The following is a 24,650-nucleotide window of genomic DNA, read 5'->3' as shown; positions in this document are numbered from 1 at the left end:
CAAAAACTTTCTGCCTACTGAAGCTTTTTAACTCAGAATGCCAAATAATATTGTTGCTCGAGTTAACTGTAATAGTTGTTTTTATTTTGTGTCAAGTCTTGAATAAAAATTCATTTGAAAATCTTTTAAGGTATTCAAAAAGGGATTTAAAACAAGCCGTCGATGTAAAAAAAAATGATGAAAAAAGGACTACGTTTTGGTTAAGCTGGATAGCAGCTGTAGGCCTAACCTCAAACATGCATAAGAGCCATTAATAGCTGCAGCCTACCTCGCTCTTGTTTTTCTCCAGTTCCGCTTTTTTCTGCTCCATATCAGTTCTTTTTTGAGACATGGCTGTTTTACTATAAATAATGCATAGGGGCAAGAAAAGGCATGCAGCAGCACAGTTAAGAGAGGAGAGAATCATTCTCTAAATTTCCAGTCTATACAGTACACAGTATGTACCAATGTACACAAAATGTTCAAAATGCGTAGTCAGATTCGTGGTGTTTCAGAATTCTTTCTCAACTTTAATACTTGAAAAGAAAATTATTTTTTAAAGCAATATTGAATTATTATTTTTTTTCAAGAAATGTACAACATATAGCATGCTCTTATACACCATGTGCATATATAATGTGCGTCATTATTTTTTTTTTTTCTTTTATAAATCTAATGACAAGAGGCTCCATTGTCAATTGTCATTGTCAGCAACTACAATTACTCTTTGGAGAACCCTGTTAATACCAGAACTTACACATATTAACAAGACTGATTTGAGGTCAGAGGTCAAATATTTATTCCAAGGAAACTAAAAGCCCAATATATAACCATTTGGACAGAATCAATGCCGCTAATATGTGACCGGGTCATAAACATTAGTGGTGGAGCAGCTTGTTTGGAATATGAGGTTATTGCAACAACATCCTGAAATGTCTACTGCATCTGTTTTAAATGTGATCTGATCACAACGCTTGAATGTATCATTAAAACTAATACTAGCAGAGAGATGGGAGACAAAATAGATTAGACTTCTAAAGTTTATGGGTTTTGCTAATGCCAAAGTGGCTGAAGATCTATTTGCCTAAACTTTCACGGGGTATATTCCGTGTTTAAGCTCTTTTCTTGTTGTTGTTTGGTGTATTTCATCATGCTTAGCTTCCTCCAGTAGCTGTGACCAGTGTAATTATCCTCTCCTGGCATGTCCTCCTACAGATACAAGGCAGATTTAATGCACAGGTTTGTCTCACCTAATTGATTTCTTTTAATTTACTCTCAGTCGCCTCCACCGGGCACTTTGACAGTTGATTACACTGCTAAGTGAGTTCACCTTGAGAGGAGCTAAGGTATATAAATAATATGTCCAACATGAAAGGATGCACAGAGATCAACCTATTAAATCAAGATCAAATTATACCCTTTACAGCTCATTACAAAAGTCCTTTAAGTCACCTTTGGAAAACAACAACAAAAAGAAGAATGTATAAAAACCACTGCTTCATTTCAACGCTTTTGTTTAGTGTGGATTAAAGATTACACGTACAATCTTGCTGGTTGTGCGGTTACTGAATTTGCCTGTATTTTCTGCATCAGAGTGCATAGCTCTGTTGAGAAGATGGATACGGAGTCAGTGAAGTAGCTCGGCGAAATGCGCCTTCCATTTCTGTGTTCTATTGTCAGCACTCCATATAAAAACATAAAATATTGAAAGGGTGCATTAACATGGGTCAGGAATTGATGGCAGTTACTCTGCGGAGGAGAGAAAAAAAAAAACGGAAAGTGGTCCAAAAGCAACGGATGCTTTGGCCTTGTAGCCTAGAATGCTTTCTGGCACGTATGTGCTTTTAATAAATCGTCTGTACTGATTCTAACCGATGCATTAAGGTTGACCTCCGGTCTTCATGGAATATTTGGAGCATTTAGAAATGATAAAATAGGTCAATACAGTCATGATTGCAATAGCTGTGCAATACTTAAATCCAATCCAGAACATTACTGTAGACTTTACAACATCGTGGTGCCACTGATTCAGGAGCAAGATATACAGTTTCCAAGGGATTTACTGGAACAGATTGTTTCTTGGAATGGCTGGATAGATAACATCCACTAACATCATCAATTATTCAGTCAATAAACAGTTAAATCTGCTGGTGTTTTACCCCCCAAACAAGAATTCTTTAAGCATCATCTTTGACATGATAAAATGTCAAGCATGCTTCTCCTGTAGCGCCGTGCGTCCGTCTATTTTCCTCTTACAGGATGTTCATCGGTGTTGCCATGGAGTTCTTGTTTGGGGGGTTGAAAAGAGAGTGAAGAGATGAAGAAGAGTGGAAACATAATGTGTCTAATAAAATATTAAGACACATCTCTTTTATGCAATGTGACCACGGCTGAACCGCCGAATCCAAACCCCCCTCAGGGGCATCATTTAGAACATCCGAGGGTATATAGCAGAAAAAAGTGGTGGTTGCGGTGCAGTTAAAGGTGAGATTATAATGAAATATATGGGCTGGGGAAAATGCAAACCCTGCACATTATGTGATGAATGTAGCTAAGGAGGTGCACATGCCATCGGTGTCAAAGTCAATTTCCGCTTTTAATTGATACTGCGTGCCGTTGTTTGAGCTCGTCATTGCCCTCCGACATCTGCATTATCCCATGAATATCAATCAGCGAGAGACAAGATCTCATTTTAAGACGCTGAAATCTCTCTCCAGTTTTTTACATCAGCCATATAGAGGAAGCACCGTGAGAATCATTTTAAAACATTAGTTTGGTAGGCTGCGTGGAAAACCCAAACTTGCCAAGTGGAATCTTTCAGTCAAATTGTGATTAAGATCACAAAGTCAAACGCATAAAATTATACTTTCCTGGCAAATCTCAACAGCCTGCTTCTCAATTTATTTTGGCATTTTCCCTGGATTGAAGTCAGTCACTGAAGGACAGATTTTAGATGATCAGAAATGCCATTAGACAGTGTGGATATGGGAACATAATGTGTCTTAGGGAAGCGTAATGTTCCTTTATGCCAATAAGGGTCAACTCTCGCTCTTTTTTTTTTCTTTTTTTTTTACTGCCGGCACTTTATGAAAGTTATAGCTTGAGCGCAACACTGACGGGCTGTCAATTAGACTGTTTGCTGACGTAAACTTTCTCCCTTCCTCTGCCCTTTGTTTCACGCTCACTTCCGCAGACACATTCGTGACAGGTCACCTTCTCCAATATCAGACTTCAGAGATGACAAAAGTGTCAGGAAACGTTACCTCTGACTGCTCCAGTTTTCTTTTTAATATATATATATATATATATATATATATAGGTTTATTTGCGTAGATGTGTCTATCTTTGTGAAAGCAGCGTTTCATGCTTGCATTTGATGCCAATGTGAGATGATAGTTCAGTGTCACTGCATTTGGCTTTGAGTGCCAAGGAGGAGAAAAAAAGCAATGCAAAGGAGACCTTTTCTTCTGTGCGAGTCAGATGATGTTTCACACGATCGTTTGTGGTTGTGTGGTCTTGTTCTCGCATATGATTCGGCTTTGTACCAGCACTATTCTTAAGGGTGGTTTGGTTAGCTGTCAAAGTAAACGCGGTAATGACACGTTAACGCAAATTTGTTTTAACGCCACTAATTTCTTTTACACATTAACGCAACGTGGAATTTTTAGGTTGTAGCGGGCTCAGTTTTAAAGCTACAGTGAGGCAAAGGAGGCTAAATAACGCTCCAAAGTTACGCTAAATTTTGGTGAGGAAAAACTGTCACGGCCATTTTCAAAGAGGTCCCTTGACCTCTGACCTCAAGATATGTGAATGAAAATGGGTTCTATGGGTACCCACGAGTCTCCCCTTTACAGACATGCCCACTTTATGATAGTCACATGCAGTTTTGGGCAAGTCATAGTCAAAAAGTCTTTTTTTTTGTGTTAGAATAATAATAAATATATACATAGATATGAATAAAGCAAGCATATTTGCCCACTCCCATGTTGATAAGAGTATTACATTTTTTTCTTTTCCCAAGAGCAGGAGAGAAGGGTGAGGAGGAGGGAGGCCAGTGTGTGGCGCTCTTGGCTCTGTTGCCATCAATTGTCTCCAGCTCCCTGCACCACACACACACACACACACACACACACACACACACACACACTCTCAACATCTAAAAGCCTGGCCTGTCATCTGCTGGCCAACTTCTGAACTGCATGCCTGTTATGCATGCCTTATAATAACAACACAACAGCAGTTACAGTATCTCAACCAAACCATACTGCTATCATATACACTGTAAATAAATGCATTACTACAATAATCAACTATTAAATATTTGATTGTATGTTGTTGTTGTTGTTGTTGTTGTTGTAATGTAAAAGCTATCTTCAGATAGGTCTGTCGAAAAAGGAAAAGCAAACACCACACCTCCGGTGAGTACTCGCTCTTTCAGAGCCAAAGCTCTGATTCACACCTCCTCTCAGTCTGCTGACAGGGAAACACTGGTTGTACAGTAGTGGGTGGATGAATAAGTGTGTGTGGAGGTATTTCACTGAATCCTGCTGGGGGTTTGTGTGGGACACACTTCCAGGCCCAGCAACCATTTCACTGTGTGAGACAGCTCTCTGGGTTTGTGCGTCATCGGCCCTCCACTCACATTCAAACTAGTAACTACTAATAACTATTAAAGCTAAGGTTGGTAATCTTCTACAAAAACATTGTTGTATTTATTGAAATTCTCATTACATCCTGACAGTAATCAATAAATCAAATACTCTGACCAAAAAAAAAGAAAGAAATCTGGTATCTGTGGCTGTTGCAGGACTGTAATAAGCCTACCTGCCTATACATGTGCGCACTCCGCCCTTGCACTCATTGCGCGTCACCGGAGTCTTCCACAAGCTGTTAGCTTGACAGCTGTGGGTACTAACAATAACCATGTTTACGTTCATTCAGATAATTTTGGGGGAATGGCTTTGGAGGGAGGCCTAAAGCGACGGGCCGTCAGTGTCGCTGACTAAATTAGCCTTTGGAGCTAATGCTGCTAGCTACTTTCATTGGAAAATAGTCACCAACACTGGGCTTGGTTTCTCGGTTGGATAATTTAAAAAATCTTGCGTACTCTTGCTAGTTTCTCAACATTACCGACCCCAGCTTTAATGTGATTGGAATGTAACTAAGGGTATAATATGCTAAGAGGTGATCAATCAGATATTGGCAACCATATATAAACCAGTAGATGTTCTAATGACTTGTCATTCCAGGATGGAACCAAATGGCGGCCATCTTAACTGGATCCAGTTTTACACTTGTTGTAATTGGAATCTATGGTAAAAGATGTTGTCGTTATAATCCTTGTATTTTTCGAACAATACACCAATACTGTTTTATATCTATGATGGCAACAATCTAATGAACAATTAGATTATTTGTTGTCTCCAATTCTAAGCAACCTTTTTAGCCATGGCTCTCTGGATGATACTGTTGGTATACTGGTCGGTTGGTTGGTTGGTTGGTTGGTTGGTTGGTCGGTTGGTCGGTCAACCACATTGGTCCACTGAAATATCTCAAAAACTATTGGATAGATTGCCATGACATTTTACACAGATATTCATGGTGCCCAGAGGATGAATCAATTTTCAATTTGTCCAATAATTTTGGTTTATGACAAATTACCTACAAAATTGTTATTTTGAGATGATCATTTTTTTATTTTGGAAAAATTGTGTAATGTGATGTGCAAGCAAATTATACACCACAAATGGGAAAATGTAGCACATAAATAGGAAACCAAAAAAAAAATTGTATACTGACATACAGCATTTAAAGGGGATCAATTATGCTTTTGTGCTTTTTCCCCTTCCTTTAATTTGTTATATGGTTTTTGGTGCATGTAAAATCTTTGCAAAGGTACAAACCCCGAAGTCCACGCCAAAGGGAGTTACTCTCCCCCACAGAAACACTGCTACTGACCAGCCTGAAACACCTTGCTTGAAGTCCCGCCTTTTTTCCGTAACGTGGTGATGTCACCAAGTAACACACTTAGTGCTTAGTTTGGCATGCGGGAGGAGGAGCTCAAACAGAGCATCTCAGATGGAGGGTGAAAAAAGGTGTTGCTCCACAGCCGGTATGAGAAACATACAGCTTTTTGAACATTAAAGTATGTAAACATGTTCTTGTAGAAACCCAAAATACAAGTAAGCACCTGAAAATAAGCATAATAGGTCCCCTTTAATCAATGTAATATGTTCAATTAGGTAGACGGTTTCATTTTTAAATCTTTTTTCTTTGAATCTGTTTGGAATATGATAATAGATAGATATCAATACGCTGTCCCATGATCAGAAGTATGAACTGCCTTGAAATAAAAATGCCACCATATACCAATAGTGGATCATTTATTGAGCAACTTATGTCAGAATGGATAATCAGCTTTTCCAAAATGTAACCACGGGTTTGCATTATTTATTATTTTATTCATTCTTTTTGGTTTTCCCGCTTGACTTTCATCCTTTCAATCTTATCACTTATTTACTCACGCTGGCAGCTTGATTCTTCAAAAATGTTTCTTGGATTCTGATCAGTCGCTCATGACTCATGCTCATTTATTTAAAGACTGCCTCTTGTTGTTGCGCCGTACAGTTCAGGCCCAAGCAAACAGCTGCCAACGCATGTTGTTTTCTTCAGACAAAGTCCTGAGACTCTGAGATCGTCTCACTTCCCATCCTATCATGTTAGTGTCTTCCGGATAATAGGCTCCACATGCCTCCATCCACTTCTTATCCACCCCGTCCCCCTCCCTCCCTCACCCCTCCAGTCACCCCTGATCAACATTTTTCACATTGTTAATCGCTTATGTCAGCTTCTGGTAATTATAGACAATTAATCATGTGTGATTCACCGTCTCTCTCTCTCTCTCTCCGTCAGCGTTGCGCTCTACGCCGTGTGAGCGAAAAACGACAAAGGTGAAACTGCCTTTATTAAGTAGGCAGCGCCAGGGAGTGAACTCCCCAATGATAAGCAGCGTGTTGCAGTGCTTTGGCTTACACTTCCTCAAAGCGAGCGATAAAGGCCAGGTGGAGATTAAATTACATTAATTCCTTCGCCAGAAGCCCTGACCCAGAATGACTTACAAGACAAGGAGGATGGAGTGATGAGCTGGAGTGAAACTACTGCCAAAGTGCTGAAAAATGAATTAACCATCGGTGTCACAACACACTGTGGTCCTAACCTGCCTTATAAAGTCAACAACCTCAAACACACACACACACTAGGCTACTTTATTTGCTGTAATTTAACCCCCTGAGACCCGTGATCCCGACCCACTTTACTGTCTTTTCTAGGCTGTAGCAGGTGCAGTTTCAGAGCTAGAGTGAAGTTTCAGACAGCAGACGAAACTAGAAAACTGAAGGAATTAATTTGTAGCTTGTCAGGAAGGAGGCTAAATAACGCTCCAAAGTTGGGCTACATTTTGGAGAGGAAAAACTGGCATGGCCATTGTCAAAGGGGTCCCTTGACCTCTGACCTCAAGATATGTGAATGAAAATGGCTTCTATGGGTACCCACGAGTCTCCCCTTTACAGACATGCCCACTTTACGATAGTCACATACAGTTTGGGGCAAAAACCATGCACTTTTTGAATGCAGTATAAATGTGTTATTTTGGCCTATATTCTAAAGATGGTGTGTTTGAATATTTCTGCATACTGGGGTACCTAAACAGTCTTGGAATTGCATAAATTTGGTATCACTGTAAAGCTGAGACTCTTGTGGATCAAATGAGCCCAACGGTATTCATGTGTGATGATGTTAGTCCCCAAAGTAGCCATTTCATTGTTGTGAGACCATTTTTTTAAACTTGACCTCACTGTATAAAATGAGCTGTGGTGACCTCTAGGATAATCACAGCCTCATGAAACTTTACAACAAATCATATACTTCTATCATAATGTACTAAACCCTTATACACTTTTAAAATTTATTTTAGTGAATTAATTAATTCATGTTTATTTCTGATTAACAACTAGAACAACTTGACACACAGGGCTGAGCTGCATCTCAAATTAATCTTTAGGTTCCAGCTTTCAGATGATGTACACCACCTTCTATTGGACATCTACTGTTGACTTGCTATCTCCACCTGTACTCCCCTAAAAAAGACAAAAACGGGTCTATTGTAGTTCTCAGAGGGTTAAAATGCACCCTGTATTTACTCATATACTGTATGTGAACAGGTGAGTTTTCTTCTAGTTTCCATCTGCCCCCACCCAAAATTAGTAACGGCTAAATCTTCGTTTTTTAAAAAACAACAGAGTACACACACCCAGTCTGGCAAACATGGATATGCAAACATTGTGTTATCAACATGCACAGTATCAGCCAGTCCATTACCAAGCATACTGTAACCTTGCCCATGATAGGCCTACTAACGTTTTTATCCTCTCTTCCGGTGCTGCGTGCAAGAGTCGGCGGTGGAGAGTGCCAGAAAGTTCAGTTCTCAAGAAGATCTGTGAGAGTTCTCCGACATTGTGTGAAGATGTGTTCCACGCTGAGCTTGTTGGTGCTTATTAGCACAATAGGTAACTACGATTCTGCTTCTTCTTCTTTTAATTCTGTGGTTTTTTTATATGTAGGTTTGATGGTGCTTTTTGTCATTTTGGATTAAATTTTGTTGTTTTGTAGGACTTGTTGAACTGATCTCAGTCAAGACTCCGAAGAAATATGTCAATGTTACGATGGGTGGAAGTGCCCTTCTCGAGTGCATGTTCGAGACCACTGCAGAGACCACCGGCCTGAACATCCAGTGGGACTTTGTTTCATCGTCCTCCTTGATGCCACAGCAGGTAGACACACCTTTGCACCAAATGTGCTTAAAATGTTAAGTATTATCCACTGCTTTATACTGTAACATCTGGTTTAGTGACTTCCGTCATTGAGCACAAAAGCAACCCTTTCCCCTCTCTCTACGTTGAGTTTCAGTCCAGTCGCTCACAGTGTTTGTTTAATGACTCCACGAGGCTTTGAGTGATACTGTAAAGACATCAGTCATTTTGTGTTTCTTTCAGGTTTGCAAATGCGGGACAAAATCACTGCTCTATCGTTTTAACTTGGTTATTGAAATGAAACACTCCAGTTGAGTGGAATCTAATGAAAGGACTCGAAATTTTGGAAGACATTCAAAGTTTTTGATTTTTTAAATTAACTTCATTACAAAGCTTGAACATTCACCAAAAACACATTTTGTGCACAGGTTAGCGCCTTTTTTTTCAGTATGCCGCCTATTCTTGACCAACCGTCAGGAGACACACCTCACTGAGACAACAAAGCCTGCGACTACGAAATCAGATAAACAACACCATTCTGAATGATTGCAAAAGTGTGATTATTATTCAGAGTTGTTTTTTTTAACAGGACAACTAAGGTTTAATTAGCTATCACTAATTAAACTCAAGTTACTTTTTGAATAAAATGGAAACCATCCATTGGACGTATACACTAAAAGTCATAAATTTAGGCCTAAGAACATATTTATTTATTTCTTTTTCATTATTGACAAATCTCTTTTATGGCAATGCTAATTTAACCAATTGCCTTACAAATGTACAGTTTCATACAACTAAAAGTGCTTTGAAATAAGGAATGTATGTGGTGCCTTGTAAATAGGGAGCAGAGGCTGAATGAAACGTCTCTGAGAAGACACCATACTCTGATTAAAGCACAACTCCAGTGTGAATTTGAGTATCATTGAGTATCTACAGTATATCTATAAATTGTAACAATGTTACATTAATTAGCATCCTAACATCTGGACCTCTTAATCAAACCAGCTTAACAAGGTTTTACAACATAACAGTACACAGAAACATTATCGTGTCTGACTTGTTGCCATCTGCCTCCAGGTGTATTACTATCAGTCAGGAGAAGATGTCATCACAAAATCTTATCAAGGTAGGATCCAGCCTCCCTCTTCTCCCGCCACGACCAAAAACGCCTCAATATTGATAAGGAACATGCAGTCGTCAGACGCCGGAGTCTACACTTGTCAGGTTCACAACATCCCTGATGTGGTCGGACAGTCTGAGGCCAACATCATTGTGAATGTTCTCGGTAAGTTTTGTTAACGCCACACAGTGTAAAAAAAACAACTCTTACTCTTACTCTGAAAACTATGAGTTTATTCACCCATTGGTCGTTACTTCAAGTAGAAGGAAAAGTAGTCAAATAACTGAGTTTGAGTAATAAAGTATATAATAGCAATAATGATCTGTACACATCCTTACAGTCTAATCAGGCAAAACACTGCGAGAGTGTACAATGGGTGTGTAGGGGATTTCATACTAAGCCACACCCGTTAGCAGTATCGGCTGATTATTTGCATTATGAGAGAAAGCAGAAGTAGCCGATTGCTTTTGTGTCCGCATGTTCTGCTTTCATATCGGTGTTCACACTTGGACCAGGGTGTAGTCTGACAGCACGAGGTGCTGGTGCTGTTTGAAACCGCCAGTAAGACAGAGAAAAGAAAAGAACAAATCTGAACCTCGTGCTGGTGTTTCGGCCATTATTCTGCTGCTCGTAAAGGTGTGGCTGTTTGAAATGGGAGAGCCGAAGCACACCATCATCTCTTTGAAGTTTCTGGTCCCTGAGAGAAAAAAGAACTGACACTTAAAGGAGAACACCCCACTTGCATTAAGAATTCAAGTATGTTATTGCCATGGCCTAGGAAAGTTCAATCAATATTTGTGAACATGAGCTACTCCAACCCGTTCTCACTTCCAACTTGTCAAATACCGCCGTTTGGTCAGCACCCCTCGGAAACCGACGCATGGAGACACCCTTTAGCGACAGTAATATATACACGTCATCCCTGCTCCGTCAAAAGTAACACAAGAGGGGTACCCCGTGCGTCGGTCTCCGATGCCGAAGGGCACTGACCAAGCGGTAGTATTTGACGAGTTGGTACTAAGAATGTTTTGGCTACGTAAGCAATGAATGGGAGACTGATTTTATGGACCCACAGAATGTTTGTTTTCTTTTTTTATACCCAAATGAGCTTTATTCTATTGTAGTGTTCACAGTTATGAAACAGAAAATGTTCCCATATACTCAAAACATTCTCCTGGGAGCTCTCAGTGTCATCTACAACATCTCTTCAACATTCATTGTCTATGGAACGGTTCCACACTTTATACCCTATGACGTCACAAATTTGAGTTTTAGCACTCTAGTTTTTGGATTAGGGAGAGTGTTTTTCATGTTTACTTATATTTTTGGACTATCTTAGACCATAGGAATAACATGTATGAATTTTGAAAATGGGCGTAGTTCCCCTTTAAGTTTTGATTTTAAATTGTAGGCTATTTTGTAATCTCAAAGGATCCATTCTGCTTCCTCATTTTTCTTTTTTGTCCTCATCACTATTTTTCATGTGAATGTGGGGCTACATTAGTCATGTCTGAGTGAGCTACTCTTTCACTTTCACCTGAGTTGTTTCTAACATAAAATCCCAGTGTGAACTACTGTAGGAAAAGCAAAAGTACTTTGATTTCAATGTCATATTTCAGTGCTGAGATTACTGTATCCATTACCAGCATTGCAACATTAACAAATCTACTAAAACAGTGGCCCTGAATAGTGTGATTAGTGAATTACATTCAGTTTGAATCCCCTCATTCACTGAGTTACCAGGGACAACCTCGCAGGCCTCAGTATCCTCAGTAGTTTCCATGGTTACTGCAGCAGTCTCCTCATTGTCAGCGTTGGAAATTAGAGTAGGACTGTGACTGCATCCTTGTACCGCATACAGAATATATATCAGCGCCCGCTGCATGCTAAACACACGTCTTGTATTTCATAAGCTTTATGGAAACGTTTGCAGTTCACAGTTTCTACTTATTGAATGTGATGGATGCTTAAGAGCTTTATGAATATGTATGGATGGTCTCAGGCTCATTATCATGGGATCAAAGATGTTCATCATCACTTACTGTTACATAGAATTATGGTAATATTTTAAGCAGAGTGAGTAGCTTATCATGAATTACAAATGAGCGTGTAAGCTTTACCCTTATTGTGAAAACAAAGTAGATATAAAAAATAAAGTTATGTCCTATTAAAGGTGTTTTAGCAGAACTGTCCAATCAATATACTGAAAAGCCTGATGATTAGTAGGCAGGCACCGTGGAGTGTACAGTAAGGCCACTCCCAACACACTTCCTGCCTCGTGATGATGACTCATCACAATGGACAGACACGTGACGCAATGTTTGGTTAACAACAAGAAAAAGATTTATAATTTTAACAAACACGAATCTGTAAGTTGTCTTTGTTACAAGGCACACAGATTTATACATACATACAAGGTGTGGTACAAAGTGTAAAGCAAAAAACATGCATGTGCTTTCTGAAAGGATGGCTGTGATTATACTGTACAAATAAGATAAGATCAGCTGGCAGCATTAACAACCATACTGATGTAGACTTTGACCAATCACATTGCTTAGCAGACACTCTTGGATAGTATTCAATATACAGGATAGCATGAGCCAATCTTAAAGCAGTGGGGGAAAGTAACTCACAAACCACATATCAGAGGAAAATATTGCACTTTTTACTCCATTACATTTATTTGAAAGACATAGTGACTTTTCAGATTAAGACTTATAATAAGCTTATAAAATCCAATGCATTATTACATGGCTTTGTTGAATACTTGATTCTGATTGATCAATCACGGCAGTCTGTTATTTCTTTAACCGTTGCTATGTGTAAGAGACTGTGCTATGGACGCAGTTCTGATCTCAGACTCTGGAGGACCGTTTTTGTTTCAAATTGTTAATTTCTTAACTGAGCAGCAGTGTAATAAGCAGGATAATGAACAGCGAGCCGGTCAATGTTGGGAAATAAACACAACATGCATCCTGCTTGTGCTCCGTCAGAGAGGCCCTCTGTTCCTTATTGCTCCGTCCACGGTGATGTGGAGTCGGGTCACCTGGTCACTCTGACCTGCCACAGTGAGCGTGGGAGCCCCAACCCGACATACACCTGGATCAGACTGGATCAGACCAAGACAAGGAGGCCTGTACTGGGAAGAGGTCAGTACTGCCTATGTGTGTGTGTGTTGTGATACAATTGTTGACATGCGCACATTCAAAAAAAAAAATTATGAAAATGTGTGCACTTGTTTCTTCAGTGACCAAAACTGGAATACTGGAAATCAGAAACATATCCCAGTTTGAGTTTGGGGAGTACCAGTGCAACGCTACGAATGCGGTTGGATTTTCAACTTGCACTATAGAGCTGGATCCTGGTATGTTTATATGTTTATGAGAGTATGTACAAAAAATGTACATCAATACAAATACTGAAAAAAGGCATCCACTTATATTTGTATAGAAGTGGGAGACGGAGTGATTGCCGGAGCAGTGATCGGAGCGTTGCTCGGGTGTGTCCTGATCGCCCTGGTCGTGTGGTTCATCGCTCACCAAGTGAAGAAACACAAATACAAAGCGCTCAAAGTGTCAGAGGCCAACGAGATGAAGTGAGACTTCAGCTTCTTCACGTTTTCATCATGTCATTCCTGCTTCCAACTGTGTGATACCAACTCTCTCTCTGCCCACTAGGAGGAGCACTCGTCAGGCCCAGGAAGCCTCAGATAGCGTTGCCGTGACAACCAAAGGCGGCAACCTCCATGCTGAGGGAGATGAGCCACAGGCCTAAAAAAAGGCCTGTTGAAAACAACTGGAGCGACGTCACTCTGCTGAACAACAGGATGTTCAGTCTCCTAACACACGTCATTCTCACATGTAATCAATATGACATGTTTGAACCTGCGTTTTGTTATTTTTTTTACTAAACATTTGCTTGAATGTAGACAATTTTGGTAGTGCTTTTGTTTCTTTTAACATTTCATATTAGTTATTTGCCATTCAAACCATCTTGATGAGTCCTGCATTGGAAGTTACATAATTTTAGAACAAATACTTAAAATTATTGTATGAAATAGGACATTAAAAAATTCAGTACAATCTGCATTATGAAAATAATCAGTATATTACCTTTTTTTTTTATATAATAAGACTTTATTTTGTTTATAACACAAATTATAGTCCTACATTCAAATGTAGTCTTTTAAATGATAAGATATCTTAAAGGAACAGTGTGTAACATTTAAGGGGATCTATTGGCAGAAATGTAATATAGTATTAATAATGTTTTCTTTAGTGTATAATCACCTGGAAATAAGAATCATTGTGGTTTTGTTACCTTAGAATGAGCCGTTTCTATCTACATGCGGAGCGGGTCCTCTTCACAGAGCTGGCTGCTATGTTTCTACAGTAGCCCAGAATGGACAAACCATAGTTCTCCTACATGTTTGAGACACAGGAGACGTTTCAGTTGGTTGCAATCTGCAACCTCGCAACTAGATGCCGCCAGATCCCACACACTGTACCTTTAAATATTACAATTTCTATAGAAAATGTAATCCTTTTTTTTTTTTTTTTTTTACAGTTATTGGATATTACAGTTCAGATTTCTGTGTTAGATGCTGTTCTCTCTCAAGATAAGGCTTAACCTCTCAACTAGACAGAGATCCTACTTTTACATATCAAGAACAGACTTATCTAGTCGTCAGATTATTCTACAGGTTTTCGGGGTTTTTTATTCACTCATAATGGTTAGAATGGCAATGGTGCAAGGTTATAATAGTTTTTAATTTTCAGTTTGTTTCTATTTTATTTTAGTTTTGACTTTTCGATTTAATTTTAGTGAGTTTTCAGTGTGTGTTTGCTCGTTTTGGTTTTGTGTCTTTGTTTTGTGTTTTTAAAGGGGAACTACACCCATTTTTTAAATTCATACATGTTATTCCTATGGTCTAAGACAGTCCAAAAAAAATTTGTAAATATGAACAGCTCTCTCCTAAATCCCAAAACTGGAGTGTTAAAACTCAAACTTGTGATGTCATAGGGTATAAAGTGAGGTACTGCTCCATAGACAATGAATAGGGAGAGATGTTATAGATGACTGAGAGCACCCAGGGGAATGTTCTGAGTTTTCTGTTTCACAACTAACAACACTACAATAGAATAAAGCTCATTTGGATATGCAAAAGAAAAACATTCTGTTGGTCCACAAAATCAGTCTCCCATTCATTGTCTATTGAGCAGCTCCACACTTTATACCCTATGACATCACAAGTTTGAAACTTACTACTCTGGTTTCGGGCTTTGAGAGAGAGGAGCTCATGTTCACACATATTGATTGAACTTCACTAGACCATGGAAATAACATATTGGAACTCTTAATTTGGGTGGTGTTCCCTTTTAAGAGCGGTTTAATTTTCGTGTTACAGTATAATGTCTCATAAGTAGGTACATATACACACAAAGTACATGGTTGGAGAAGTGTGTTGGAATGGTCATAACGTTACATCTTCACGCTGACATAGCGCCATCTCCTGGAATGTCAAGTCCGTTCAATTTCTGTGGTTCAGTGTCACGAGAGTTGACGGAAAATCATGCCGTCTCCTTTTTTTCGTTTGTGATATATTACAGCTAAAAAAAAATAAAACTGAAATGAATTTCCATTCATTTTTATTTGATTTTTTTAACCAGGCAATATCATTTAATTTTAGTTTTTCTGAAAGGATATAGTTTTTAGTTTCAGTTTACTAACACTATTTTTCACTGCTTATTTTCATTTTAGTTTACTATAATAACCCTGCTAAACCTCTTTATTCCAGAGGAGAGAGTAAAGGCCAGAAATCACTGAGTCACTGGTTTGAAAACCAACTCTATTAACAGCTGCAGATGAATTATGGACATTTTATAGTCATGTCAATATTATTTATCTCCCCTTTAATAAAAGCAAATATTTAACAGCTCCTTCTTTGGCACAACCAGATCCATAAATTGGATACCCCTCTGGCCTCTGCTAATGCTAAGCTATAGTATCCAAGAGCAAGAGCGGAGGCAGCACAGAGACCTTCAATATGTTTCCTTTAACTGAGCTGCTTGACATTAGCCTTGCATGGCAGATGGATTCTGGTGATGTCACGAGATCACGCGAAAATCCATCTTGGCAAGCTTCAACTACAGACTGTATATAAGAAGTGGACGTACGTCACCCATTGGTTTGTGGACTGCTGTTTTGAAGCCTCGAGTTTGGCATTTTGGCCATCGCCATCTTGGTTTTTGTCCGTCTCCATGTTGTTTTTTTGCAGCCAGAAGTGACACGAGAGGGTGGAGCTAAGAACAACCAAACCCTGAATATAGATGTTTTCAGGCAACCAAAAATGTTATAATTGACTTTCATGAACTGAAAACACTGTGAAAGGGTTAAAGTCCTCAGACGAAAACACAGACAACACCCAGACTGTCTAATGATGCTCCACCTTCATTTTTATAAGCCTGAAGGAACTGGCCTTCTACCTCCGAGAGGTCAAGGCCCAGTTACGTGCTGGTTAATCTTGTGTGACAAAGAGATTTTCCAAACAGACGGGTTAAAGCATAATAATACAATTTATTCCGAACAATCAATGTTGCACAAGTAAAAATAAAGAGTTTACAGATATCTGGATCCAACCTACGTGTCCCTGACAACATACAGTGCATGGGTCAGTTCGCGAAGTCTGAACCCCGAGCTATCCCTGATCCAGCGTTTTATGGTTTACACAATATTAATATTCATGAGTTATGGCACGTGATGTTTCTGCTGCATGTCTTCTTCTTCGTTATCTCCTTCTGGCTCCGTCCTCTCCTTGACCTTGCAAAAGAAAACAGCACCTGCCACCTCCCTTTTCCTCACAATCACTCTATTCATAACAAATCCAACAGTCAGGTTATTGTAAACATTCTTGTACATAATAAATCCAACAAGCCTTAGGTTAAACTTTAACTGAAAATAAATCAGAGTGTGCTTTCACACATACTGTACCACAACCCGTAGTAGAACTCAAATACAATGAAAAGCCAAATCACCAACTTAATGAAAAATATATTAATTTGTAAATAAATAAGCATCTCAGCAAATAGATTCTTATCTAATAATTTAATTTTAAAAATCATCATGTTCAAATAAGTTTGCATTTCGACTGAGAGATACAACTCACTACACACATATAATAAGCTTTATTATATGCACACACCTCACTGTTGAACTTTGAATGCAGATTTCTGCCAAAAACTTCTAATATGTTACTCATTCGGTCCACCACATAGATCAATATATCTCACCTACTACTGGATGGATTGCCGTGATATTGTGTACAGACATTCATGATACCCAGACGATGACTTCAAGTCAAAAGTACTTGAAAAACAACTGACATTCGTTTAAATCGTTTAGTGCTAATTAGCTGAACCTTACTGTGATTTGATAACGTATACATTATTTGTTTCAAGTGTAATTCAGAAGACGTTCACAACTTGATACAGATACAGAAACAATCAACAAGGTTAATTACAAAATAACAAAGATGAGTGAAATACAGCACGCAGCAGGAGTGAGAGTTGTTGATTGTTGAACAAAGAAGGCTTTCAGGGCAAATATAATTAACCAAAGCCGACACAAAGACACAAAGCCCTGTCTACATCAATGGAGACATCATGATCATCACAGAGAACCTGACATGGTCATCTCACATCTCCACCCTGGTTAAGAAAGCTCAGAAACGGCTGTATTTCTGAAGGGAACTTAAAGGTTCTATATATGACATTTTGAACATTAATATCGGAGCAAAAAAATATTTTCTATGTAAAGCTATTTTGGTAGCTGTAGAATTCATAGACTGTATATAGGAGGTGGACATAGTCACCGTGACGCCACCCATTGGTTTGTCGACTGCCATTTTGAAACCTCGAATTTGGCATTTTGTCCGTCGCCATCCTGTTTTTTTGCAACCAGAATTGACACGAGAGGTTGAACGCTAAATAAGACATTTCTAGGCGACCAAATTGTTATAATTAACTTTCATGAACTGAAAACACACTGTCTATTTGACTCTAAATGGGACCATAATTTACTAAATGAACATCATGCTGTATTGAAGAAGACTTGAAACTAGCGATTGAGACCATAACCTCACAATGTTACAATCTTTACTGAGGTAATAAACAAGTGAGAAGTAGGCTCATTTTCTCATAGACTTCTATACAATCAAACTGCTTTTTGCAACCAGAGGAGTCGCCCCCTGCTGGCTATTACAAAGAATGCAAGTTTAAGGCACTTCCACATTGGCTTCACTTTTCAGACCCGGATGTTGCTCACTAGTAGAGTGACAATAAATGAACCGTGAACCTTTAGGCTAACTGATACGGCACACAGGTGAAGGGACCTTCATGTCCAGGATCAGGCCTGCAGACCGAAGCAGCGTGCAGAGCTGAGGATGTCGTCTCTGGTCAGATAGCATCCACAGAGCTGCCTCAGGCCGGTGAAAGCCTCCCTCCCATGCATGACACGCTGGTTGTCTATGAAAATCACCTCATGAAGAAAAGAGAGGATAAAATCCTTAGATTATACTGAATTACATCAGTATCTTTTCAATTGTCCTAAAGCTGTAAAATGAATTGATTGAAAATGACATATGGAGAAGCATTTATACATTTTTGTTTTTCTGGCCTGGGGGCGTTTCTGAATGCACTCCTTTTACTTACTTTCCCTGGAGACAGTTTCACCCACAGCTCGTTCTCTGGCCGCCTTAATTCTGTTGTCAACTCTCGATGCGCCACATACCATCGCTGAATAAGGTCATGGGGCATTGTGTTTATCACTGATCGGTCATAGTTGTTGTATCTGTTGAAAAAAGACACAATAATCTTGCTTTAAACTTAAAACAATTCATCATACCTTTTAAAAGGACAGAATATTTATTTTAAAAACAGAACTTAAAAATAGCCTTGTTATTACATTTACGCAAGGGAAGCAATGAATAACTAAATAGCACTGACATACCGGATCAGGTACAGTTCATTGTTCCATGGATAGACGTTGAGCACGGGGCCGACGCCTATCATGTGGTTTCGGTGGTTGTCGGAGTTTTCAATGTACTCGTGCCTGATGGGCACGCTGGCGAGCAGCTCAAAGTTTTCCGGAGACTGCTGGCGTACTTTTTCCGCGGCGTAGAACCCATCCACAAGTAGCGTCCTTCCCCCAGTTCCCTCATGCTTGAGGCAATGGAAAACTTGGATTCTGCAACAGGCAATTAGAAAATGAGTTAGAAAATGCAGCTTTTCTTGGGTTTTGTTTAAACAACCAGTGTGCATTTTGAAGGATCTGTTAGCATTAATGGAATATATGTTTCCAAATGAGCACCGAACGGTCAAACCAAACACTGGCTCATTTTCAGGTTCCCTGAAGGCCACCGTAGTTCTCCCGAGTGCTAAACCGTGGTTCAGTTCATCTCTGCTGCACCTACCCACATGGTTCCTGAAAGTACGAGGTGTCAGTGTGACGGTCCAGGGCCAGCTGGCTGTAGGCGCTGTCTCCTCTGGAGAAATCTGAAGTAAAAGACCACATTCTTCCATATGTAGTCTCCCTTGTGGATCGGTAACACAAAAAAACACAAAAATAGGATTAGGAATAAGTGGACAGGGATGAATGTCATTGAATGCAATTTACTAATGTCATTAGAAGGAGATCACGTTTCAAAGTAGCAAAAAGCCCAAAAGAAGCTCTTAATACCTGATGAGACTGACTCTCTGGGTCACTGCCTCTGTGGCCTCCACTGTAGCCGGGACGTCATCTACAAAAGCGACCCCGTAAAGAAGATAGTTTTGAAGAAACTTCTTTACTTCAACATCGCAGCTCATAAAAATGTCCCATTTGGCAGAGGGTATGTTTGCGTTTTTATAGATGTCTGAATTCCAGAGGACGCGCGGCTGGATGGTGTTCTGCTTCTGTCCTTCATAGCTGTTCTCAGCCAGCCAGCTAAGGCTGTACTGTGACACGTGACCTCCAGGCCCTGGGATACAGAAATGGAAAATATTGTTATCAGATACAATTAATGGGAATTGCATTAAATACTATGCATGACCTTATTTTGACTCATCTTAATGAATTAATGTTCTCAGAGTGTTAAACACGACAACATCATGTCTGACCTGGTCACTCTTGAGAAGGGTGTTCCACAAGGATCTGTCTTGGGACCCTTGCTTTTTGTAATTTCTATTAGTAACATCTGTGATAAGCTTTCTGCAAGTACCATCTCTATGCAGATGACACAATCATGTATTCCTGTGCCCCCACCGCAGAGACAACATTTTCTAATCTACAGACTGACTTTAACACCCTGCAACATGCTCTGTCGGATCTGAAATTGCTTTTAAACTCAACAAAAACTAAAACTATTATTTTCTGTCCTGGGCGAACAAAAGTTCCAAACCTTTCTATAAACACTCTTGATGGTGTCTCTATTCAGTCTGTTGACAATTACAAATACTTGGGAATTTGGATGGACAAAATTTTAAATCATACATTATCCATCTTGCAAAGAAATTCAAATTCACACTGGGTTTCTGTACAGGCTAAAGTCCTGTTTTTCCATGGCAAAAAGAAAACGCTTAGTTACTGGCCTTATCTTGACTCAGATTGTTTTTTTTATGATACTACTTACAGGTTTGCCTGTAGACTTGAGACCCTTATCTCTTCAAATGATTTTAAACATAGAACCAACATGCTGCCTTGTTAATACACTGTATAATGATGTAATGTATTTTGTCGTACCTATTGTTGCTGTTGTGATTTAATGTTGTCTTTATTTGTTGGATGCTGCTATTTGACCCTGTCTTGGCTAGGTCTCACTTGTAAAAGTGGTTTTAATCTCAATGTGACTTCCTAGTTAAATAAAGGTTATATATCATTATTTATGAAAAGTTAAAGAGGACCTATTACCCTTTTGTGCTTTTCCCCTTTCCTTTAGTGTGATATATAGTGTTTTTCTTCATGTAAAATTTAAGTTTTGTCCGTTGCCTCGTCTAGATTCTATCCACATTGTTTTTTATGTTTATACGGCTTGAGGAGCGGCTTTATGAATCGCCCAGAGAACCTGATATGGGGAGGGCAGAAAAGAGTACTGGTAGCTTGTGCCGGTACGCAAGAAATAGTTACAGTACGGCAATGAGTCAAATGTAGAAGTGCCGGTATTGTGTACCCGTGAGTGCCGGCCCACTTTGGGCACTGCCTTACAAATAAAAGAATGATCCCTGTCTCTTCCACACAGTGAGCCATACAGCTTATTAATTAAACACTGGTATCGGATCGGTACTCTGTATCAGCCGATACCCAAAGCCCAGGTATTGCTATCGGGACTGAAAAAGTCGGATCGGTGCATCCCTACATGTAGCAAACCAAATCTGTGAGGGCCAATGCTCATGGTTAAGATGTGCACCCCTAGACTCAGCTGACCTTGAATATGCACCACTACGCTGTGTATATGCCATTATGACCACAGGAATATGTGCATCATCAACTGTCTTGGGGCTGGCAGGTCCCTATTTGTCCGTTTACGTAAGATTAAATGCCACTCTTTTGTATAAATAAAAACACTGTAACATCCCAGGAGCCCACAGGGAGGCGTCAGTCAGTCTGGGACCACTCTGAGTAGCATAAGCCAGACAGACACAGTCCACAGCGAGAAAGCACGAGCATCTCCAAGCTGCACAGCTATGATATTAAAAGCTCATAGCGATGGTATCTCCCTGTCCATATTGTGCTCCCTGTTTTAAAAACTTAATGTTCCAGCACTGTAATAATCTTCATGCTCATGTCAGACGTGAAACAAACTGGGCTGAGGGGACGCAGAGATTAAAGCTGGGGGTCACACAAGGCAGAGGGAAATGTGAGGCTGAGAGCCTGGTGTGCACATGAATCCAGCAGGTTTCACTGGCTAAAACCTGTTTCATTTTCCACACCTGGCTGCTGCTGTGGGACTGATTATTGTGAGGCAACCTAATTCCTCGTGGTTTATTTTTCCCTTTGTGTGCAAGGGTGTGTACTTGAGACAGAATAAGGGATGGCTCCGGCTAGTCTGGGATTGGTGCTGGGTAAAGCAGCAGTAGGTAGAATTGGAACTGGAGCCTTGCCGTCTCTGAGCAGCTGTCAATCACTCGCAAACTACGATCAAATCTTCAAAGTAGGCAGCGCTGATCAAATATGAATCAATATTCTGTTACTATAATGGCTATTTCTCATGTAAAATGTTTTCAGAAACATATCTTAGTGTACTGTTTAGCTGTAAAACGAGAAAGTTTGTGTTGAGAGCAAATACCAAGCACCGTCCACCAGCCTGAGAAAATATTCTCATGTTACAGCTAAACAGTACACTACAAGATGTTTCTGAAAACATTTTACGTGAGAAATACGCATTACAGTAACAGAATATTAATTCATACTTGATCAGCGCTGCCTAGTTTGACCATTTGATCGGAGTTTATGAGACGGCTGCCTCCGTTGAATGAACAGCCAATAGGAACGCTCTCTCTCTCTGAAATGACCTGTGATTGGCTAAAGTCTCCCGTCAAGGGCTAGATTTTTTAAAGCCTGAAAACAGAGCCATGTGGAGGTGCAAAAGTATAGTTTTCTGTCAGAACACTTGAATTACCATATGCTGAAAGGTTATTATGGAATTTTAACTGATTAACTGACAACACGGTCTATCTGAACTCCAAACACCACCACAACCAGAGGGAAAAGTCCACTTCACTTGTGATGATCATGTGATCTAATGTTTGACTCATTCACAGCTGTTTCCTCCCTCCTGTGTTGTGTGCGACTGAATATTCCTAGAGACTGTAGATGAAATTTATTGGTTCATTAACTTAAAAGTAAATTTGAATCTGACCTACATATAAGGTTACATGTTGCCTTATTTCATATTTTATAGTTTCATTTGTTCTAACTTTGTGTGATGTGCAGTCGACTCCTGTCAGAGGTGCAATGGAGCATAACATTGGATCGGATTCATTGTGTAAAACGTGTTTTTCCTGTGTTACATTGTAAACCAACCAGTACTGCTAAACAGTGTAATATACTGACCCAGGGTTTTCTGTGTCAGTTCATTTGGGGGCAATTTGAAAAAACAACATTTATTTAAGAAGATGCACCAGATGAGCACAAAATAAACTCATATATAGTCCTAAATGCAGCTTTTAACACAAGATCATGCAATATTGCAGGTCCGCCTCAATTGACATTGTTGGATGATCTATTCTGAGTTGCTGACAGTGGAATATGACTGGACAAATCATTAAAATTAGGGCTGTCAAAGTTAACGAGATAATAACGCGTTAACACAATAAATATATACATACATTTGCGTAAAGCAAGCATATTTGCCCAAGTATTAAATACTTGACAAATCTCCCTTTAAGGTACATTTTGAACAGATAAAAAAAATTTGCAATTAATTTGCGATTAATCGCGATTAACTATGGGCAATCATTCGATTAATCATGATTGGACAATCATGTGATTAATCACAATTAACTATGGACAATCATGCGATTAATCGTGATTAACTATGGACAATCATGCGATTAATCACAATTAACTATGGACAATCATGTGATTAATCGTGATTCACTATGGACAATCATGCGATTAATCACAATTAACTATGGACAATCATGTGATTAATCGTGATTCACTATGGACAATCATGCGATTAATTGTGATTAACTATTTGAATGGATTGACAGCCCTATTTAAAATGCTTTGCCTGAACAGAGCCTTTTTATTTCCAGATGTTCAGTTTGGTAGAACTGAACTTAACTTACACGTGAGGACAAGATGGCCATCTTGCACGGTAGTATTAGCAGGACGGATGTTGAGGTCTATGCTGCCGGTGTCCAGGTTCCTCTGGTTAGTCTTGGAGTTGTATTCAGACGCAGAGCGGCAGTGATCCCGCAGCCACACGTAGTTCAGATGCATCCGCGTTCCTCCATAGTTGAGCACTGCATGGCGATTTCATATGCATGAGGTTAATACTGCCTCACCAATACGCATCCATTGAGTTACAATGTAGTGAAACTCACCGAGGCAGTCTTCCAGGGACTGGAAAGTTACCGAGCGCGCAGTACTGGCGCGGGTCTGGTGTCTCCATGGCAGCTGTGAGCTTCTGCCTCCAGACAGCAGCTGAGGCTGAGCCTGTCTGATCGCAAGTCCTAATGTCCTCTTCAACGCGCCCAACATCATGAAAACAACGCGTGATGAACCAAAACAGAATAAACCCCCAAACTTCACAATGATAGCCACCAGAAGAGCAGCACCGAGCCGTCCGAGAACCGTCGCACCTCCTTTAACGTTTCACCTCTTCAATCTTAATCTAACGTTCATCGACATGCCGAGATTAATTATTAAACACATCATAGTTTCTCTAGTGGATTGGGCTGTCTGTTAAAAAGTAAACTAACAGTGTAGGATTAACCATATAAGGACCGTGGAGTTTATTAGTGCTGCTGGAGTAGTTTTGCACATGCGTGGTTCCCCTGACCTCAATACCCGGATGTACAGCTCACATAGAAGGGTGTCAGTGTGTTTCAGAGGTGATTTAACTGTATGGTCCTTTTTGGGGGTGCTGTTGAACTGTATTATATTATAAAGAGAGGTGTTTCTGTTATTTAGCCTATAGCGTTTAGACAAAATAATAGAAGCACCTGTCACCTGTAACAGTGGTTTTCAAAGTGGGGTCCGGG

General features: G+C 39.7%; 2 protein-coding genes across 2 annotated transcripts; one reads left to right on the top strand and one right to left on the bottom strand.

Moving 5' to 3' along the window:
* Window positions 1–8,423: 8,423 nt before the first annotated feature.
* LOC141752667 (V-set and immunoglobulin domain-containing protein 1-like) lies at window positions 8,424–13,987 on the top strand. The gene is made up of 7 exons (XM_074610774.1): window positions 8,424–8,543; window positions 8,647–8,807; window positions 9,864–10,071; window positions 12,900–13,055; window positions 13,154–13,270; window positions 13,357–13,501; window positions 13,584–13,987. Exons 1-7 carry the CDS (start codon window positions 8,501–8,503, stop codon window positions 13,678–13,680), a joined length of 927 nt encoding a protein of 308 aa, XP_074466875.1. The 5' UTR covers window positions 8,424–8,500; the 3' UTR covers window positions 13,681–13,987.
* A 3,737-nt stretch (window positions 13,988–17,724) lies between these two features.
* Window positions 17,725–24,306, bottom strand: LOC141752920 (trimethyllysine dioxygenase, mitochondrial-like). The gene is made up of 7 exons (XM_074611190.1): window positions 23,991–24,306; window positions 23,733–23,909; window positions 19,642–19,921; window positions 19,376–19,495; window positions 18,913–19,149; window positions 18,615–18,753; window positions 17,725–18,441 (listed from the first exon to the last, which is right to left on the bottom strand). Exons 1-7 carry the CDS (start codon window positions 24,148–24,150, stop codon window positions 18,310–18,312), a joined length of 1,245 nt encoding a protein of 414 aa, XP_074467291.1. The 5' UTR covers window positions 24,151–24,306; the 3' UTR covers window positions 17,725–18,309.
* Between the last annotated feature and the right edge of the window lie 344 nt (window positions 24,307–24,650).

Source organism: Sebastes fasciatus, chromosome 16, assembly GCF_043250625.1.
Source record: "Sebastes fasciatus isolate fSebFas1 chromosome 16, fSebFas1.pri, whole genome shotgun sequence".
NCBI lineage: Eukaryota > Metazoa > Chordata > Actinopteri > Perciformes > Sebastidae > Sebastes > Sebastes fasciatus.
The sequence above is the reverse complement of the archived record's forward strand: the minus strand, read 5'-3'. Positions and strand labels throughout refer to the sequence as shown.

Coding starts and splice junctions, on each gene's coding strand:
- LOC141752667 (XM_074610774.1), top strand. CDS start 8,501: ATGTGTTCCACGCTGAGCTTGTTGGTGCTTATTAGCACAATAG. Junction 8,544..8,646: donor GGTGCTTATTAGCACAATAG/GTAACTACGATT, acceptor GTTGTTTTGTAG/GACTTGTTGAACTGATCTCA. Junction 13,056..13,153: donor GAGGCCTGTACTGGGAAGAG/GTCAGTACTGCC, acceptor TTGTTTCTTCAG/TGACCAAAACTGGAATACTG.
- LOC141752920 (XM_074611190.1), bottom strand. CDS start 24,150: ATGATGTTGGGCGCGTTGAAGAGGACATTAGGACTTGCGATCAGACAG. Junction 23,910..23,990: donor GTCCCTGGAAGACTGCCTCG/GTGAGTTTCACT, acceptor ATCGCCATGCAG/TGCTCAACTATGGAGGAACG. Junction 18,442..18,614: donor TGAAACTGTCTCCAGGGAAA/GTAAGTAAAAGG, acceptor TTTCTTCATGAG/GTGATTTTCATAGACAACCA.